Source organism: Talpa occidentalis, unplaced genomic scaffold (assembly GCF_014898055.3).
Source record: "Talpa occidentalis isolate TD23 unplaced genomic scaffold, MPIMG_talOcc4v2.1 talOcc4.11, whole genome shotgun sequence".
In the NCBI taxonomy this organism is placed as follows: Eukaryota; Metazoa; Chordata; class Mammalia; order Eulipotyphla; family Talpidae; genus Talpa; species Talpa occidentalis.
In genome coordinates, this window is record NW_023601104.1 from 14,089,473 (window position 1) to 14,110,323 (window position 20,851).

General features: G+C 40.0%; 1 protein-coding gene across 2 annotated transcripts; it reads left to right on the forward strand.

Moving 5' to 3' along the window:
* Positions 1 to 222: 222 nt before the first annotated feature.
* Positions 223 to 19,951, forward strand: AFG2B (AFG2 AAA ATPase homolog B). 2 transcript variants are annotated; one of them, XM_037502410.2, is made up of 8 exons: positions 223 to 1,330; positions 2,748 to 2,933; positions 9,645 to 9,803; positions 13,053 to 13,262; positions 13,760 to 13,984; positions 15,255 to 15,389; positions 16,955 to 17,080; positions 18,435 to 19,951. In XM_037502410.2, exons 1-8 carry the CDS (start codon positions 236 to 238, stop codon positions 18,600 to 18,602), a joined length of 2,304 nt encoding a protein of 767 aa, XP_037358307.1. In that variant the 5' UTR covers positions 223 to 235; the 3' UTR covers positions 18,603 to 19,951. The 2 variants fall into 2 exon arrangements, with proteins under 2 accessions (XP_037358307.1, XP_037358308.2); XM_037502411.2 differs by having other exon boundaries at positions 13,760 to 13,952; positions 15,259 to 15,389.
* The last annotated feature ends 900 nt before the right edge of the window (positions 19,952 to 20,851 follow it).

Below are 20,851 nucleotides of genomic sequence, written 5' to 3' on the forward strand. Positions count from 1 at the left end.
TTAGGGCCACTGGATTTCATCAGGCCCGACACCACAAGCAGCCAGACTCGCGGTTCAAACGCCGCCTAAATTCCCCACCGGCCCTTTAGCCTCAACTCAGCAGACAAACCCAGCGTCACGGCTGGCGCATGCGCGCCACCTGCTTCCGGCCAAGGCGGTCGGTGTACCAGCCTTTCCCGTCCGGGTGGAACTCCCCGCGCCCCCAGCTTTCTGGGCCTGGATGCCCCAGTGCGCAATGGCTCCGGACTCCGATCCTTGCCCTGAAGGGCCGCTCTTGCAGCTGCTACCCCCAGACGCTAAGGACCGGGGTACCCAGCGCTGTCGCCTCGGGCCCGCCGCCCTCCGCGCCTTGGGCGCGCGCTTGGGCTCGGCGGTGAAGGTCTCTCTGCCTGATGGGGGCTCCTGCCTCTGCACCGCCTGGCCGCGGCGGGACGGAGCGGACGGCTTCGTGCAGCTGGACCCGCAGTGCGCGAGCCCGGGGGCGGCCGTGGGCGCGCGGGGCGCTCAGGGGCGCCTGAGCCTCAGCCGCCTGAGCCTGGTTCCCTGCCCGCCGCTCCGGCGCCTCACGGTGTGGCCGGTGTTTCGCGAGCCGGAGCGCGCGCCCTGCGCCCGGGACACAGCCGCGGTGCTGGAAGCGGCGCAGGAGCTGCTCAGGAACCGCCCGGTCTGCCGCGGGCACGTGGTGGCCGCCCCGCCCGGCGCCCCCGGCCCGCTGGCCGCCCTGCACATCCTCGGCGGGGCCCCCAGCCCGGACCCCGCGGGGCTGGTGACGCCGCAGACCAGCCTCGCGCTCAGCGACGCGCCTCTGGAGGAGCCCGAGCGGCTGCCGGAGGCGCCCTTGGGGGGCCTGGCGGAGGCGGCCGACGCGCTGCGGGAGCTGCTCAGCCTGCCGCTGCGCTACCCCCGCGCCCTGGCGGCGCTCGGGCTGCCCGTGCCCCGCGGGGTGCTCCTGGCCGGGCCCCCGGGAGTGGGCAAGACCCAGTTAGTGCGCGCCGTGGCCCGGGAGACGGGCGCTGAGCTGCTGGCGGTGAGCGCCCCCGCGCTGCAGGGCGCGCGGCCCGGGGAGACCGAGGAGAATGTGCGGCGCGTCTTCCAGCGCGCAAGGGAGCTGGCCCGCCGCGGGCCCGCCCTCCTCCTCCTGGACGAGCTGGACGCCCTGTGTCCCCGGCGGGGGGGCGCGCACCGAGCCCCGGAGAGCCGCGCGGTGGCCCAGGTGTTGACGCTGCTGGACGGCCTCGGTGGGGACCGTGAGGTGGTGGTCGTGGGGGCCACCAACCGGCCCGACGCGCTGGACCCGGCGCTGCGCAGACCCGGGAGGTTTGATCGAGAGGTAAAGAGACCCGGCTAGTCGGCCTGTTGCTTCTGGAGCTTCAGCCTCTTCCAGTCCTGACTGGCAGCCCCGAATCTTTGCCACTTTTTTTTCCAATTTTTAAAAATAGAGAAAATTAATTAAATAATAAATTTACTTAAGCCAGTGTATCCAAAATGTTATTTCAATTACTAACATAATGTTTTGCATTTCATTTTGTGTACTAAATCTTCATATTCTGAGGTGTAATAATTTGCACTTTCAGCTTGTCAATTCAGACCGTAAACTTTCTTGGTTTTGAATCGGTGAAGCTAGAGCGCGGTGAAGAACAGAACAGGTGTTCTGTCTATTTATGATCTTTGAACCAGGATCTGTTTTTTTTTCCCCCAGAGTCAGATTGTTCCTGTGAAACAAGGTGGGGTTGGTTTTGTTGTACAGGTCCTAAACTTGAGTATGTAATCTGTAATGTTAATTTTTAAGGCCATTAGGTGCGCTACAAGCATATTAAACTCTTACGGATTTGAAATGAGAATTTAAAGTAGTATATCCTCAAGAAATGACTGTATTGGGGTCTCTCTGTTGGCACAAGGGGTTAAATCTCTCCACTATGAAGCTGTCAGCAGCCACTGCAGCATGAGTTCCATCCCCAGCCAGGGAGCTGACCCAGATGGTGCAGATGGACCCAGATGGACCTCTCCTGACTCTCCCGCTGCCCCCCTCAGCAGTGTATTTCAGTAGATCTGCCTGTTCTGCTCCCCACTCTGTCTCTGGTGAATCCTCTCACCTCCAGAACCTCTGGCCTACACCCCAGCTCTTGTATGCATAAATAAAATAACTCTTAAAAAAAAAAAAAAGAAAGAACTGTTGAAATGAAAGGGAGAAAGTTGGGAAGAACTAACTCAAAGGCATTGTATCTTCTGGATTTATTCATTCTTTGTCAGGACCCAGGCATCCTTTACCACAATTGAGAAAGTACCCACAATTGCTCACTGAAGCTTGAGTATTCAAAGCTACACAATTTTATAAGCTTCAGTCCCTATTTTTTGATTTAGTTTGAGTAGTGGTTAATGTAAGTGATATTTGCACTTAGTGGTAGGACAATTGTAATCATAGCATGATGGCTTCAGATTTGAGTGGATTTTTCCTTGCACCAGCTGGTACCTGTCTTCTGAATATCTCCATGGGGCAGAGACCTAGACTCTGGTTTGCTATTGGGTCCTGGTTCTTAGAACTTGGTAGCTTGTCAAAAATAGCAAAAAATTGTTCAGTGGCATGTAATTTCCATCGTACAACTTTCTAGTTGTTGTTATTCTTCTGGGAAGTAAGAGTCTGCATATATCCATATCTAAGCTATGCTGAGTACATAGTATATGTTTTGCAGGATAAAAATATTTTAAACTGAAATTTTAATTTTTTTATATTTTTGCTTTGCTTATAGGTTGTCATTGGAACTCCCACACTTAAACAAAGAAAGGAGATTCTGCAAGTGATTACCGCAAAGATGCCAATTTCCAGTCAAGTTAATTTGAGCCTCCTTGCAGAAATGACAGTTGGCTATGTTGGTGCCGACCTGACAGCACTCTGTAGGGAGGCTGCCATGCATGCTTTGCTTCATAGTGAGAAGGTAGGAAGCAATGATTTATGACCATCTGTGGTTATCTTTTATTGCTGTAACATATTAATTTTGGTGTTTAAAAAAATGTGGTAAGTACATTTGCTTGGGATTTTTGATATCTTTAACAGCTGTTTATATCTCAGCTCCATTTAAGCCATATGTGACTGAAGGTGGAGACAGAGGGCTGAGTCCTCTAGGTCTACCCAGGCATTTCCCCCACTCCCATAATAACCCCTAATGCTGAAACCCAGAGTGGTCAGGCTCCAGAAGACTCAGACATTTTGAATTTTGAATAATGTTTTATTATGAAGACATTTCAGACTAAGAAGTTGCAAAAATAGTACAGAGAATTTCTGTTGATCTTTACCAAGAGTCTCCAAATGTGACATTTTATCACATTTGCTTTACTCTTCAGGTGTAAATATTTATACAGAGAACGTGACATATAATGAGAGATCTAAGAGTTCTTTATATATGTATTTTCTGAAACATCCTGAGCATATACTATAGCGATGATGCCCCTTTAGCCTTGAAATCCTAAGTGTTTTTTAGCTACAGTACAGTTATCAAGATGAGGAAATTAACACAGACACAGTACTTTTACCTAATCTCTATAGATTTATGCAGAATTCACTTAGTCCCACTAATTTCCTTTATAGTAAAAATTTAAAAAAAAAAGAAATCATTTCTTAGACCAAGATTACACTTTATATTTACTTTTCATGATTTCTTAATCTTTAATCTAGAACCATTTGCCAGTCCTTGTTTTTTGACTTTAACGTTTAACTGTTTGGATTTGATTCAAAATTTGATTCAGGTTTTGCATTTTTGTCAGGAATATCACAGAAACCATACTGTGTTCTACTTATTGCATCGACAAGGTAGCAAATGATAGCTCTGTGTCCTGTAATTGGTGGCATTAACTTTGATTTTTTTAATAAGGTGGTGTCTGAGATTTCCCCATTATCAAGATAGTGCTGGATTGTTGGAAAATTCATGACGTATTTTCCCTATGCAAAAATGCGTCGACTTTTCTGACAAGCCAGTATTTTTCCTTTTGTTAATATTCCCTTGATATTAATAAATATCTCATAGGGAAAATAACTTTTTCTAACCTAAATGTAGATTGGGAACCTTGAATTTTATTTAGATTTGTCTTTGACATTCAAGTCATTAATTCATGACTTTCTTAAAAAAATTTCTTTAAGAATAGCTATAAGAAAGTAAAAATCAAAATCAACAAACAATTGTATGGGGAATATAAAAATAAAAAAAATTTTATCTTAAAAAAATTTTCTTTAAGATTTCTTCAAAATATTTAGGGTATTTAAATTTCCATAAGTTTTCAACATTATGAATTGGAAAATTTGTACATTTTGTATGTAATAAGTAATCCTGAGTACCTAAACCCCTTCAGAAAAAACAATTTCAGTACATGGAGGATTCGGAGACAAAGTTCTTAACCTTAGTAACTTTAAAATTGCCCTTTGATCTTACAATTTTTAAAAACTAATTCTTGGGTTTTTTAAACTATAAAAGGATGGTTCATTGTCCTAAATGAACCTTTTTCCTTAGCTAATCTAAAATTCTTCCTCATTTCCTTGTTCTTCATTTTTACTCTTAACACTGAAGGTGAGGAAGGAATTATGTAAACTTCTAAGGCTTCATCTTCTGGATCTAGAAGCAAAACTGCTTGAAGGGTCAGTGACAAGTCCCATGTGTAAAAGTGTGAGAATACATGCCTTTTGAGGGGAGGATGAGAGTACCAAGGGATGGGAGATTTACATTTAGGATTCCTTCTGCTTTGAAGTTCCAGGTTTGACCTTAAGCTCGTTGGCTTAGGTGGACCAGTCAGCTGCTACCTCAGGAGGGTCCTGCCCAGGTATAGTTACCACAGGTGATGGCTGAGTTCATAAACAACCAGGGGAAGTGGAAGGAAGACAGGCAAAAAGGAAGAAGGGACAGAGGCATCTGGGAAGGTACTGATTCCATCTTTTCTTCTTTCCCCACTAAGCAGCTCAGGGGCTGCTTTTGCCTCTGTCTATGACAGGGATGCATGGAAGTTTGTTTACTTTTTGTTGATTAGATATACAGTTAAAGATATACACACAGAAAGGAAAGAATTTTATCTGCCTGAAAGGTTTATGAGATTCAAGTGAAATAATGTACACACAAGTGATCTTGGGATTTTTATGTTAGTGATGTTACCTGAAAATTAATTTGTATTCAGAGACCCAGTGTCTAATACTGCCAGCCAGCCAGCCAAAAAACAAAGTGGGGGACTATTAAAAAGCATTGATAATGTTGTTTGTGGGGAATTGAGAAGAAAAAAAAAATTGCAAAGGAAATGAAAATTGCCTGAAATTTCACCTCTAAGAAATTGTAATTATTGGGATGTTTTTAGACTAGTACTGTTCAGGGTACATATGTATTAAGTATAGTTTTATATAGGTAGAATAACGTTGAAAATGGAAAAATTTTATACAAGCAAGTATTCAGAATTTGATTTAAGAGATCAAATTAAATATAACGCAAATATTACAAATAGAAATATAAGAATTTTTTAACTGTAACAAAAAAGAATCTGCATCACTATAGAGATGAAGGAAATTGCAAAAAGGAGTCTCCAAAATATCATCTTAGGGGCTTCCCTGATGGCCTAAGGGTTAAGTCCTTATCCCCCCTATGGCCTGAGTTCAAGATTCCCTGCCAGGGAGCTAACCCACATGGTGCAGCAGACCTCTCCTATCTCGTCTGCTGCTCTGCTTAGCAGTGTATTTCAGTGTATCTGCCTGGTCTGCTCCCCACTCTGTCTCTGGTGAATCCTCTCACCCCATGCACCTCTGGCCTACACCCCAGTTCTGTTGCACAAAAAAATAAAATAAATTAAAAAATAAAGTGCACTGATGTCTATAACTTCCTTAGAGATATATCAAAAAAGAAAGAATTTGGGAAAAAATATAATTTTAGATTGAAGACAGCCTTTCTAATTATAATCAAAAAAGAAATGATTCACTAATTTGACCTTTGCGAATGGCAAAACAATACTATAAACAAAGATAAGACATGAGACTGGTAAAAATATATTTTTTTTAAGATTTATTTATTTATACATACAAGAACCGGAGTATATGCCAGATGTGTGGGAGGGTGAGAGGATTCACCAGAGACAGAGCAGGGAACAGAACAGGCAGACTGACTGAAATATACCCCGGAGGGGAGCAGGGGATGAGACAGGAGAAGTCTGCTGTGCCATGTGGGTATCTCCGCAGCCAACTGGGAACGAACCTGCACTGCAGAGGCTGCGGACAGCTTCACAGCACTGTGGTCAACCGCCTGCATCACCAGGGAGGCCCTGGTAAAAATATTTTTAACTCATGACAGAAAGATCAGTTTCCTTGCTATAGAAAACTTACAAATTAGTAAGAAAAACCGAACAATCCAAGAGAACAGGGATAGTCAGATATGAACAGGTATTAAAGGAATTAAAATGACCAATAAACATAAAATTCTTAAACTTTACTTTCTTAAAAAATAAGCTCCTTTCAGCTTTTTAAAACTATTTATTCTGAAATGATTTAAAACTTATGGGAAAGTTGCCGGATAGAGAACTGCTCAATTCTTTTTCTGAATTTACCAATTTTTAGCATTTTGCCAAATTAGCTTTAGCTCGCTGTCTTATTTTTTTTTGAACCATTTGGGAACAGGTATTGTGTGTGTGTGTGTGTGTGTGTATGTATGTATATATATGTATATATGTATATATGTATATCATGACGTATTAACCCTTAATATTTTAATATCTCTTAGGAACAAGGATATTTCCAGACCTGATCACAATATGGTTATGTATAATTGTATTCAGCCAGCAAAAAGTTTAACAACAACATGAAATGTTAACCAAATTCACATTCCATTTTTTGATTTTGTATTTGTCTTGATTGTTTCAGCATTTTTCCCCCTCCAGCACAGGATCTAGTCTAGGATAATATGTTGCATTTTGGTTTTAGTTTCTTTTAATTTTGAATACTTACTAGCTTTTTTGTGGTTACACATTTGTTGTTACACAATGTTGTATATTGATGTTTTTTAAAGATGCAGGTCAGTGATTTATAGAATGTCTCTTAATTTGGGTTTTCTAGTGTGTGGGTGGGGGGACAACTAAGTTCCCCTCCGCAAACTGAGAAAGTAGTTTGAGTCCAAGGAATGAAGCAGGAACATCCATTGATCCCATTTAAAGTTTATTAAGGGCAAGGTACATGCAGGGGTCCTTGGGGCTGGAGCCAGTAGACAGACTTCCCGTTAAGGTAGGAGCCACCCTTGCAGGGAACGTATACCTTGCTGGAACGTATACCTTAGTATTTAAAGGATAGGAGTTGTGAAAATCTATTGATACCAGGGGTCCGCAAACTATGTACCTCTTTGTGATGTTAAGATTAATAGGTTTGTGTATGGTTCACAGTACAGGTTAGCGTAGGTGAAGGAAACAGTGGGGAATCTGGCTGTCTTCCCAGGGTAGGATGTCTCTGGGTCACAGGCTAAGATGGCTTTGACACAAGTAATGAGTCACTTTGGTTTTTCTACAGGTAGTGTTTTTTCATAGTTACATTAAGATTATAGGAGTTTATTGGGAGTATTGCATAAGCAGTAGTATGTCCTTTTCAGGATATCACATGTGGTGGCATAGTTGTCCACAAGCCCTTCGTTATTGATGTCCCTAATAGTGACTGATGCGCACAACCAGTCAGTTTTTGCTCACTTTCTCCATTGAATGGACAGCTGCTATTTTCTCCCCTTTGCAACTAATAAGAAATCTCTGGGGAAACCCTTTACAGTGGTACAAATGTCCTATAGCTCATCAAACTTTTCCTCCCCTAAATTAACTTCCATTGATTATTCTTGCCCCAAAAAGTCTCTGCTATGATGGGTGCAAAAAAAAAATGACCTTCTAATTCCATCATTCCCTGTACATAACTCTTGATAGAAGGAATTTAATTAGCACAGTAGTGAATGCCATTTCTTCTGTCACATTGGCAAAAATTTTCAAGTTTGGTTAATATCCAGTGCCGAGATATGTGGGAAGAGCAGCTCCTTCATATTATTAGTGCAACTTTAAGATAATTGCTGTCATATTTTAAATGTGTATACTCTTAAACATAGTAATTCTGTTTTGAGCACGTGATTATTTAAAATAGGTGAACAGGGCCTCCCTGGTGGTGCAGGGGTTAAAGACACAGTGCTATCAAGCTATCACCAGCCACTGCAGCATGAATTCAGTCCCAGGCCGGCCAGAGAGCTAATCCACATGGCGCAGCAGACCTCTCCTGTCTTGCCTGCTGCTCCCCTCAGCAGTGTATTTTAGTAGATCTGTCTGTTCTGCTCCCCACTCTGTCTCTGGTGAATCCTCTCACCCCTGACGCCCCTGGCTTATACCCCAGTTCTTGTATGCATAAATAAATAAATCTTTTTAAAAAAAAATTGTGAACATGTGCATAATAAGCACTTTCAATTACAACTTAGTTTTTAATAACAGAAGACTGGATATGATTAAATTTTTTTAAGATTTATTTATTTATGCGTACAAGAGCTGGGGCATAGGCCAGAGATGCGGGGTTGAACGGATCCACCAGAGACAGAGTGGGGAACAGAACAGGCAGACTGACTGAAATACAATGCTGAGGGGAGCAGCAGTTGAGGTGGCAAGGCAGGAGAGTTCTGCCTCACCATGTGGGTTTCTCCCTGGCCGGCCGGAGATAGAACTCGTGCTGCAGAGGCTGTGGATTGCTTCATAGTGCGGTGCTTAACCCCTTGCACCACCAGGGAAGTCCTGATTAAATTATGATACATTCATACAGTTGTGTGTGATGTACAACATGGTGACTGACTGTAATCAACTTTGCTGTACATTATCTGTGAAAGTGATTAAGAGAGCAGATACTCATCACAAGCGAAAAAACCCATTTTTTTCTTTTTTTTTTTTTTGTACCTACATGAGATAATGGATATTGGCAGATTATGTTAATCTTGTCATGATTTTACTGGGTTGTCAGAAAAGTCATGACATATTCTTTCTGTTTTTTTTTTTTTTTTAAAGTTTTTTTTTTTTTTTTTAATTTATTGATTGACTGATTGATACATACAAGCACTGGGCACAGTCAGAAGCGCGGGAGGGTGACAGAATTCACCAGAGCGGGGAGCAGAGCAGGCAGAAGGACCGAAGTACACTGCTGAGGGGAGCAGCGGGCGGCAGGAGAGGTCTGCGCGCCATGTGGGACCCTCCTCCAGTGACCGGGGAGCAGCTGGGGATTGAACCGGCGCTGCAGAGGCTGCGGGCAGCTTCGCAACCCAGCGCTCAACCGCTGCGCCAACGGGGAGGCCCATTCTTTCTGTTTTTTAAGCAAAAATGTGTCGATTTTTTCCAGCAACCCAATATATATGTCAAATCATACTGTATGTCAATTACATCTCAGTAAAACTGGGAGAAAAAACACTAGGAGAATATGGAAAATGTCGACATCCTCTGGGGGTGGATATGGTTGACATTAGAGGAGAGACATCTTATGGTTTTGTACTGTGTGTATAAATGTCTTTGTAATAATAAAATAGGTCTACAAATTTCAAAAGAGTATTTTTTTAAAAAGTGATTATGCTTGTGTACCACAAAATAAAGGCCCACATAATTTACGCTTTGATTTTGCTTTTTGGGGTATATTTTTTCAGAACCAGGATAATCCAGTGATTGATGAAAAAGACTTCCTTGAAGCTTTTAAAAAGATTCAACCCTCATCTTTTCGAAGTGTTGTTGGACTGATGGATATTAAGCCTGTTGACTGGGAGGAGATTGGTGGCCTAGAAAATGTAAAACTGAAGTTAAAACAGGTGAGATAGAGAATCTACTTAAGTCAGTAGAATATTACAGTTTAAGATGAATACATTTATATGAAAACAGGCTACACTGGACCTGCTCTTGCTGTCATCACAACATGATCCTCACATTAAATCTAATGGTTGCTTTTAATTCCAATTTAACTAGACTTCTGTGGGCATCAAAAACTATCTTTTTCATACTTTCTTACCTCACCCTCTTTTTGTTTGTTTTTCACTTTAAGAGTTTGTAAACTAGAAGAAAGATCAACAAACTTTTTCTATAAAAGATGTTGGGTCACAAACTCAGAAGCTTCCAAACATAATCTGAAATCACTTCCCAGCCGCCACAGGGAAAGCAGAAAGTGACCAAAGAAACAGGATTGGTAGGTGGTGGGTTTAATGAACAAAGGAATATAAGAAGCTTTCTTGGGACACCCCAAGACGAGTAGATTTCCGTACCCTTCCACCAAACATTAGTTTAGATAGAAGCCTTAACTTGGTTCAATGACAGTACTCTCCAGATGGTCTTATACTACTGTCTCAAGGTTGCGTCTCTGGGGCAGCTTCAGGGAGCAGCAATGGAAACACACATTCCAAGGAAAGGAGAGAAGGTGAGGAACCTCCAGTTTCCTGAGTCCAGCTTATATGCAGTGGAGGTCTCATCTCGATCTCTCCCAACAAGGAACTGGTTAGTATCTTAGACTTTGTGGGCCATACAGTCTCTGTTGCAGTCACTCGACACTGCCATTATGGCATCAGAGCCGCTGTAAATAATACATAATCAGTGCTTATGTTCTAATGAAACTTTATTTATGGACACTAAAATCATGTAATTTTCACATCACAAAATATTACTCTTGATTTTTTTTTTTTTTTTAGCATTTAAAAATGTAAAATGATTCTTAGTTTACAAATACAGGTAGTAGACCTGAGTTTGCATTGGGACTGATAAAAAGCACAAAATTGTAATAAATAGTATGGCCTAGATGGCGACTTGATACTGGCTCTCACTGTGGAGGTTGAGGGACTGGATCCTCTGATTGCACTGCAGTTTCATAAATTGATTTTGCCAATTCATCTGTAGGGGAGAAACCCTGAGGAACGAGGCTTCTCTAACAACAAAGACAAAAAGACAGATTTATAAATAACAATGATAATTTATTTATCTGAACTAGTACCTCTATTTACAGTGAGCATTGTAGTCCTTGAGTGGATGGATAAGTGCATTTGTAACATGCCCTAATTTTTTTTTTTTTTATAGAGGCATGTTTTATTTATTTATTTGTTTGTTTGTTTGTTTATACATGCACTGGGTACAGTCAGAAGCGAGGGAGGGTGAGAGAATTCACCAGAGCCAGAGCAGGGAGCAGAGCAGGCAGAAGGACCGAAGTACACTGCTGAGGGGAGCAGCGGGCGGCAGGAGAGGTCTGCGCGCCATGTGGGACCCTCCTCCGGTGGCCGGGGAGCAGCCGGGGATCAAACCGGCGCCAGAGAGGCCGCGGGCAGCTTCGCAACCCAGCGCTCAACCACTGCGCCACTGGGGAGGCCCCATGCCCTAATTTTTTATATGTATAGTTCCATTTGATCTTCACAGGATACTTGAACAAGATTAACTACACTTTCCTCTTGGAAACATTTCTCTCCTTGCTTGAAGTGTTAAGCTTTCCTACCTTTTTGAGCTCTCCTATCCCTCCCTTCTGTGTTAGTGCTCCAATCTCTAGGGAGTCCTCTTTTTAAACTGTGAGTGTATAATCTTGATGTCCAAGACTTCAACTGTCTCTTGAAAGCTTTTAACAAAAATATCCATTGTGCATGTTTCTTTTGATCATCAGAACTTCTTAGCTGCCTGCCTACTGGATAATCCTGGGATCTCAACCTCAGTATGTCTCAAGTTCAGCTAATCAACTCTACTTTATACCTGGATCCCTTACCTCAGTGTATATCACCAGCCAACCCTTCCCCTAAGCCAGAAACCTGTCTTCTAAATGCATGGGGTCATGTCATACATGCTCGTAACTTCCACTCTGGGTTTAGAGCTTAGTCTTTACATAAAACACACTTTTTATGTTTCACATCTATTCCTTTGGTGTTGTCACTGCCTGTGACACATCCAGCCTTATATTTTGGTAGTCTAAATCATCACAAGAGACTTATTACTAATCTCTGCCTGTGGTTTCATTTCCTTCTAGTCCATTTCCCATACTGCTTCCTCAATGTTGACTAACCATGTCAGAATCCATTGTGATCTGACTCCTACCTCTGTTCAAAGCCATTGCTCCTTGCTTTTCCTGTCCTGCTGCCCTTTGTTCCTGCCACTTTGGGGAGGATATGTTTGACAGTTTACTGTGCCTTTCTATATATTATTCCTTCTCCATGGAATGCCCTATCCCAGCCTGGTTGTTAGTTTACAAGCCTGTGTCCTCAGCCAAAATATCAGTTCCTTAGGAACAGAGGTCTTGTCTTATCCCTTTTTTGTAGAAAAGAAATTTTAGTAACGTGCCCTTGACCTACACTGCTTGGGGTCTGTCTTAGTTCTGTCACCTCAGTAGCAGTGAGATCTCTGCAAGTTACCCAACATTTTTAAGTCTGAATTTCTGCTTCTGTAATGTGATTATAATAAAACCATCACCTCAGAGGTAGTAAGAACTTATTTACTATTCAGTTGACAGTGACTAAGTACCTACTTTGAGAAGGTATTATTCTTGGTGCTGGGAAATTAGAGGTGAACATTGCCTACATAGGATAGGAACAGAATGACAAACCTAACATGTAAAAACAATTCAGATAAGTGTATCAAAAGTAAAAGATAGGTAGTAACAGTAACTAGAGAAGACCTCTCTAAGGAAATGGCATTTGAGCTGAGTACCTGAATGAGGGGCAGTAACCACACAAAGATCTGAGGAATTGTTCAGACTGAGAGAGGACAGTGAGTTAAGGGCCTGAGATGGATTGAACTGGGATGTTTAAGAGATAGTCAGGATATGTAAGGCCTTGTAAGTAGTGGTGAAACATGGAATTTGCATTTGGGTTTTATTCCACTTCTGATGGGAAGGCATTGAAGAATTTTAAGCGGGAAGTGACCCGACTTAGATTATATAAGATCACTGGCTCCTCTGTGGATAGTGGACTGCATTTCCATCTCATAATAAGTACCCTAGAGTTGTTCAATGAGTGAATGACTTTACCGACTTGTTTTATGTTTTTTATCATTACAACACAACTGTCTCTTTCTGTATGCTATCTCTTTTTGTGCACTTACAGAGCGTTGAGTGGCCTCTCAAATACCCTCGGGAATTTGTTAGGATGGGCCTGACACAACCAAAGGGAGTTCTTCTGTACGGTCCTCCTGGATGTGCTAAAACCACACTGGTGCGGGCCCTGGCTACAAGCTGTCATTGCTCTTTTGTTTCAGTGAGTGGAGCTGATCTCTTTTCACCTTTTGTTGGAGATTCAGAAAAAGTCTTGTCCCAGGTTTGTTCATTTTAAGTTTACTTTTGAATTTTCATTTTCATGTCTTGCCTTAAGAATAAACCTTATTTTTAAAAATATTACTGTATTTCCCAATTAGAAAAGTTATACTTATTTATAGAAAATTTTTAAAATATTGGAAAGTCTAAATAAGAAAGCCTGCGAAATCCCTCTACCTATTGCTAATATTTTGGTGACTATCCTTTGTCTGTGTTCCCTTTTTAAATATAATTTGGGACAGATTACATCTTTATTGTGATTTTTAGAATTTAACATTATCACCTAAACATTCCATAACATTAAATATTGCTTGAAGTAGGATTCTTAACCCCTGCATTAGTTCTATGTTGTTATTTTATATATTCATTCCTCAATTCTTAAACATTTAGACTCTTTCTCTTTTTGCATTTTAAAAAAAATATGAATTTGCAGAAAACATACATTCACATCAATAATGTGTAATGTGTAACTTTTTAATACTCTTATTTTCCTAACAAAAGGTTTTTCGACAAGCAAGAGCAAATACTCCTGCAATTGTGTTTTTGGACGAAATTGATTCAATCTTGGGATCTCGATCAGTTGACAGAACAGACTGTAATGTTCAAGATCGTGTTCTTTCTGTTCTCCTGAATGAATTAGATGGTGTTGGATTTAAGACTACAGAGAGAAGAGGAAGTAAATCAGACCGACAGGGTAAACATAAGGAGCTGAAAAAAAATGAAGAGGTATTTATTAGTGAGAATATACAAAAAACCTCAAGCCAACATTAAATGGGATGCTTCTACACTACACTAATTTTTCCTATGCTGGATTCATCTTATAGAAGGAATGACATAAATTCAGTTTGACTCTGTATTTTTATAGAGCTGGTAAAAATTGTGATTTGCTAGAAAAGGTAAGGTAAACTTTTATAGTAATTGTTTTAAATAGATAAAAGTATGAATTTTATACTTCCTAAGATTTAGAAACATAACTTTACAGGTTACTAATGGAAAAAGGTATTTATTCCATATTCTGGAGAACCAGTGTTCATCCTGTCTAAAAATGTTTATGTGCGCAAAACACATTTTGATTTCCAATCATCTTAGTAGTTGGAATTTCCAGTTTTCTTGAGGAATGGCTTTCCTTGGTTATAATGAAATTTAAAAGACCTTTGAAAGTCTGCTTCCTCCCTTTTACTCTGTTCTGCAAAGAGAGTTTGGTGTGCTTACATCATCCAACAGGTATTTTTTCATTATTTGTTTCCCATTTTAAAAATTGCTCCATAGCGAGTCTTACTGCTGCTTAGAAAATGAGGCACTAGCACTTGAAGGGAGTCATGAGATTTCATAGTCAAATCTTCTGATAATGCAGGAATTCTACTTATAGCATTTGACCAGTATTCACCTGATCTTTGCTAAAATACTTGCAGATATAGGGAACTTACAAAGTATTGACTCATTAGAGAACTGATTATTCAATAATTTCGAGCATTTAGCATGTGTGCAAGGCCTGACCCTGATTGCTTTTAGTTAATTATCTTCATCTAGGATTTACATACCTGCAACATACATTATCATATTTCTGCCTTTGGAAAATAAAATAAATCTCCTCTTCCAGGACATGAGCACCAAGTCTTTTCATAGCTGTGCATCTCCGTGTGTTAGGCATATGGTTCTATCTTTATAAGTTATTTAGTTAGGTTGTAATCATTCACTGGGGCTTAGGTACATTCAGGTCACCGGGTAGGTGTTCTCTGTGGTGGTTTAAGGCTTTTGCTTGGTTCTCACAGCGAGATCTGAGATCTGTCCCTCAGGAGTGGCTATTCCCTCACCATGTGCACAAAGTAGTTTTTTAGTTAACTTCTTTCTAAGGTAATATCAAGGTGGTTTAGATAGTGGGTGTAAACATTCTGGTCCCAAACAAAGAATATCAAATTAGCCTTCTGATTTTTAATTTAAAAATTTTTAATAATTAGCTTATTGACATTCCTTTGTGTTATGTGTTTTCCCTCAGTTAGAGTGTCAAGAAATTTTTAATCGTAGCGTCATGATTGTTGCGGCAACAAACAGACCTCATGTGTTAGATGATGCCTTGTTACGACCTGGAAGATTAGATAAGATTATATATATTCCACCTCCTGATGAAAAGGTAATCATCATATATATTACAGTAGCTCCCCCTTATCCACACACCGTTTTGCTTTCTGTGGTTTCAGTTATTCTTAGTTAACCTCGGTCTGAAAATATTATGTGCCATAAGATATTTTGAGAGAGGGCCTCCCCGGTGGCGCAGCGGTTGAGCGCTGGGTTGCGAAGCTGCCCGCGGCCTCTGCGGCGCCAGTTCGATCCCCGGCTGCTCCCCAGCCACTGGAGGAGGGTCCCACATGGCGCGCAGACCTCTCCTGCCGCCCGCTGCTCCCCTCAGCAGTGTACTTTGGTCCTTCTGCCTGCTCTGCTCCCCGCTCTGGCTCTGGTGAATTCTCTCACCCTCCCGCGCTTCTGACTGTACCCAGTGCATGTATAAACAAAACAAATAAATAAATAAAACATGCCTCTATTAAAAAAAAAAAAAAAAGATATTTTGAGAGAGACTACAATCATTGAGCTATTATAGTATACTATTGTAATTATTCTTTTATTAGTTATTGTTAATGTCTTACTGAGCATAATTTATAAATGAAGCTTATCATAAATATCTGTGTGTAAAAACACACAGAGTTTTGCACTGTCCCCAATTTCAACACTGTCCCCAGGGATCCACTGGGGGGTCATGGAATGCATCCCCTGCAGAAAAGGGGGGACAGACTTTTGTGAGAATTCTTAATAGCACATTAATGTCTGAGCTCTAAGGAGCCCAGCAGAATTGAATCTCAACATGGATGTAGTGTGATTATGTTCATCTTACACTGGGTTCTGCCCTCTTCCTTGCCTGGTAGCTTTTCAAAAAATTATCATTTTGGTCTGATTTTCCTGAATACTCTGACCCTGTTTACAGAGAAATATATGCTTGAAAGTACAGTAGTAGTTATCAGTGTTGTGGCAGCCACAAAATACTGAGTTTGTTGCATTTACCCAACATTATTTTACAACTAGAAAAGACAAACCTAAAGTGTTAAAGGTGTTTACAAGATTTTGGGGGATTATCTGTGTCAGCATCCTTATTTTGCAGTGGAGAAATCTGAGATTACAGAGATTGCATAATATCTCCCCAGATAACAAAACAGTAAATTCTTTGCTCTTCACATCCAGAGCTACTGTCAGGAAGTGGTGAGAGACAAAGGATGAAGTATTTTTCTGCCTTGAACTTTTTGAAATTTTGAAGAAATGAAAGAAAACTTTTAATGTTAATTATATTTTACAGTTGTGTATGATAATTCATGTATTTACTTGTAAACCAGGCCTGATGATACTATTTGAAACCAAAAGAGAGATTCATCATGTCTTTTAAAAAGCTAATCTATGATTGGCTACTTTAATAATTAATTATAAAGGTATTAAAAGTTTACCAGGGTATCATTATTTTTACTACTGTCATATGAGCCATTGAATAGTTAATGTTTTTTTAATGTTTTTACTTCCTCAGAAATAATTCTTATTTGATTTTTAAATATATATATACTTTCTCTGTAATGTGGTAAAACAGAAATATTTTAATATAGTATCATATCAAACATAAATGTCATAAGCTTATAAACATTTTTTATTTTCCTCCAGGGCAGGCTTTCTATTTTGAAAGTCTGTACAAAAAATATGCCAGTTGGGCCTGATGTTTCCTTAGAAAACCTTGCAGCAGAAACCTGTTTTTTCTCAGGAGCTGATCTTAGAAACCTCTGCAAAGAAGTAAGTCAATTAGTGGAGAAACCTGTGGTTCAAAAAATTTCTTCGTTCAGATCTGTTCTCTTGTCAGTATTTAGTCAAAGACTTCTGTGTGGCAGGCACCAGGTGAGATGAAACATATATGGGGCCCTTTTCCTTATAGAGCTTCTAGGTTATAGGGACAGGGGGTACACAGAGGCAAATTGTAATACTTACTGAATTGGCACCTGAAAATGTGTAGTGAGGCTGGCAAGTTTATGGTGTTGTGTAGCTCCTAGGAGTGACACCAACCCAGACTTGGGGGCATCAGGAAGACTTTTCAAGGGAGGGCATGTGTAAACTGAAATTGGGAGGATGATTAGGGAGTTAGGCTAAGGGAGGGAAGGGGAGTATTTGAGGCAGAAGGAATAAAATGTGCAGATGATACGAGATAAAAGATGACATTACTGAAGACATGAACAATGCCCAGATCAAACAAGTCCTTGTAAGCGCCTTTAAGGAATTTAGATTTTATTTTGAAGGCCAAAGAAGTCATGATAGGGTTTTCCTTTTCCATATGCTTTTTATTACATTAAACATTGAGAAAAATATAAAGATCATAAGGATACATCCACTGAATCAACATATAAAAAGAACACAGTCATCACTACTTGGGTCAAGAAAAAGAATGCTGTCAACATCCCAGAAGCTTCCCTTGGGGCCTTCTCAATCTCCCTCCCAAAGGGAAATGCTCTCATCATTTGCAGCACCAGAGATTAGTTTTCCTGCTTTTGTACTTTATATAAATGGAATCATATCTCCTTTTCTGACTCAATTATGTTTGTGAAATTTATCCCTGATCTTATAACATTAGTTTATTCATTTCCATCACTTTATAATAGTTCAGAATTTGAATATACTATATTTATTTATACATTTTTACTACTTTTTTGTTATTATAAATTACACTGCTTGAACAAACTTAAATGTCTGTTGGTATATGTGTGTATATATGTCTGATTTTTATATGTATGTACCTTCATGAAGATTGTTGGATCATAGAGTATGTTTTTTATCTTTCCTTTATGATCAGTGCTGTGTCCTGTTTAAAACTCCTACTCTGAGATCAGGATGGTCTCTCATCTTTAAAATTTTATATGGGCTAATAATGTACATATTATTTTGTAGCTCGCTTTTTCTTTTTTCCTATTTAAGACTAATGTTTGGTGGAGAAGAGAAGATAGACTACTAAGAGGACTTATTTTTTTTTTGCTTAATTTTTTAGTGTCATGAATATTGGAATTCTATAAAGTCTAAGATTTTGCACTCACATTTTAAAGTTTTACGATATTGTAAAAAAATATTAAGCAAATGATTTTGTGTTGTTTGTCTCTTATAGGCTGCCTTGTTGGCTCTGCAAGAAAATGGACTAGATACAACCACAGTGACACAGGAACATTTTCTAAAATCACTTAAGACTGTAAAGCCATCTTTAAGTCAGAAAGATTTGACTTTATATGAAAATTTATTTCAGAACCAAGTATTTTCTAACTTAGAGGATATTTAAAAACAACTTACATTCCTTATATTCCTGCTCACAGATTGAGAATTGAACTTGCGCTGTAGTTTTGCATCTTAACCCTTTTGGAGTTCATGTGTAGTCCCTGTAAATTAAAAAAGCTTGTGCCTGATAAACTAAGTTTCATCTTATTTCTAAAAGATATGTTGAAGTGTCATAACTTAGGAAGAAAATGTATATATATGTATGTTGATTTTGTATTGGTGGTAGTAGTAGTTTTTGGTTGATTGCTTTTTTAAACTTTATATTGAAACAATCTCATCCTTACAGAAAAATTTCAAAAATAGTACCAAAAACTCATGTACTCTTAATCCAAACTTACCAGTTTTGAACATTTTGCGCTATTTTCTGTCTCTCTGCTTATATACACAATAGTGTTTTTCTGAACTATTTTAAAAATAGATTTTACACATCATGCCCTTTTACTTCAATACTTTGATGCATATTTCTTACAAATGAGGCTATTTTCTTATATGCCCATATGCAGTTATCAAATTCAGGAAATGTAACATTGATATATATTTTAATCTGTCATCCAATGAATTTCATCCATTATTCCAATAGTAATTTTTTTCCCCATGACAGATCCAGTGTAGGATTATACAGTCCCTTTAGTTGCCAAGTCTGTAGCTTCATTGAATCCAAAACAGTTCCTCACTCTTTCCTGACCTTGACATTTTTTTAAGAATACAGAATCTGGGCCTCTCTGCTGGCCTAGGAGTTAAGTCTCAGCACTATCACCACAGCCTGAGTTAGATCCCCAGCCAGGGTACTAACCCACATATGGCTCAGCAGACTTCTCCTGTCTCCAGCTCACTGCTCCCCTCAGCAGTGTATTCCAGTAAATCTGCCTGGTTTGCTCCCTACTCTGTCTCTGGTGAATCCTCTCACCCCCTGCATCTTTGGCCTATGCCCCAGCTCTTCTGTGCAATCAATCAATAAATCTTTAAATAAAACAGTAAAGAGAATATTGTTGACTTTAAAAAAAATACAGAATCTAGAACAGTTGGTCCCTGATTTGTGTTTATGTGATGTTGCCTTGTGATAGGTGCAGGTTAGCCTTCACCAGTGGAGACGTCATCAGAAACACAGCTGAAGGCACCCATGGGACATCTGCACAATATTGGTGATGTTGATTTGGATTACTTTGTTTATGGTATTGTCCATTTTCTCCACTGTTTACTGTTTTTCCGTTTGTAAGTGTAAAGTAATTTTAAGGAGATAGATTATATGTCTGTTTTTCCTTTATAACAAGGGTAATTAGAATGCTAAAAAATAAATATGAAGAAAACACTTGGATATTTAACTTTCTGGTCCCTTCTCATATGGAGATATTTTTTATTTTATTTTATTTTATTTTTTTAAAAGATTTATTTATTTATGCATACAAGAACCTGGGTACAGGCCAGATGTGTGGGAGGGTGAGAGGATTCACCAGAGCCAGAGTGGGAAACAGAACAGACAGACTGACGAAATACACTGCTGAGGGGAGCAGCAGGCACGACAGGAGAGGTCTGCCACGCCATGTGGGACCCTCGCCGGCCGGCCAGGATCAAACCGGTGCTGCAGAGGCTGCGGACAGCTTCACAGCGCCGAGTTCAACTGCCTGTGCCACCAGGGGAGGCCCTGGAGATATTTTTTCAAAACAAAAAGGCATGATACTATAACTCTTAATTTGTTTTTCTCCCCTAACAGTATCTGATAAACACCTAACTGAGCCTTCACACAAAGTGCTGGCAGTGTAAGTGAATGAGACAGATGTGGTACTGGTAGGCAGCTGGGAGCACAGACCTCACACATACCATGCAATGAATTAATAACAAGGATATATGCTTCAAAAGAAGTATAGTGAATGGTAAGAGCGTAGTGCATGAAATAGGTGAAGGCATAAATGGTAAGCAATTGAAAAGTTTGCTATTCTAACTGGAGCCAGGACTGTTGATTAAGCAAAATCTCACTATTTGGGATTAAATAGGGAAAAGACTTGTTTTATTTATAGGGATTAACAGAATTTAATCAAAATTATTCTAACTGACTCCTTTTGCATATTAGGAGAAATAGCTAGAAAACATAATAGAATTTTGATAATTTTCATTCATGTTTATTCTTGGTTACTGATTCTTTAAGACAAGACAGCTGTTAAGCCTTTACCATCTCTGGACTTGAGGCATCCTGGCCAAAACCTCGTAACTTGGAATCTCCTGATGGGGCTCTTGTTTTTTTCATAGAGTGCCGGA

Bases quoted from the DNA above. Each gene is read 5' to 3' on its own strand.
- AFG2B (XM_037502410.2), top strand. From the start codon at position 236: ATGGCTCCGGACTCCGATCCTTGCCCTGAAGGGCCGCTCTTGCAGCTG. The intron at 15,390-16,954 runs GTAATCATCATA...ATTTTCCTCCAG, and splicing joins TTCCACCTCCTGATGAAAAG to GGCAGGCTTTCTATTTTGAA. The intron at 17,081-18,434 runs GTAAGTCAATTA...TGTCTCTTATAG, and splicing joins TTAGAAACCTCTGCAAAGAA to GCTGCCTTGTTGGCTCTGCA.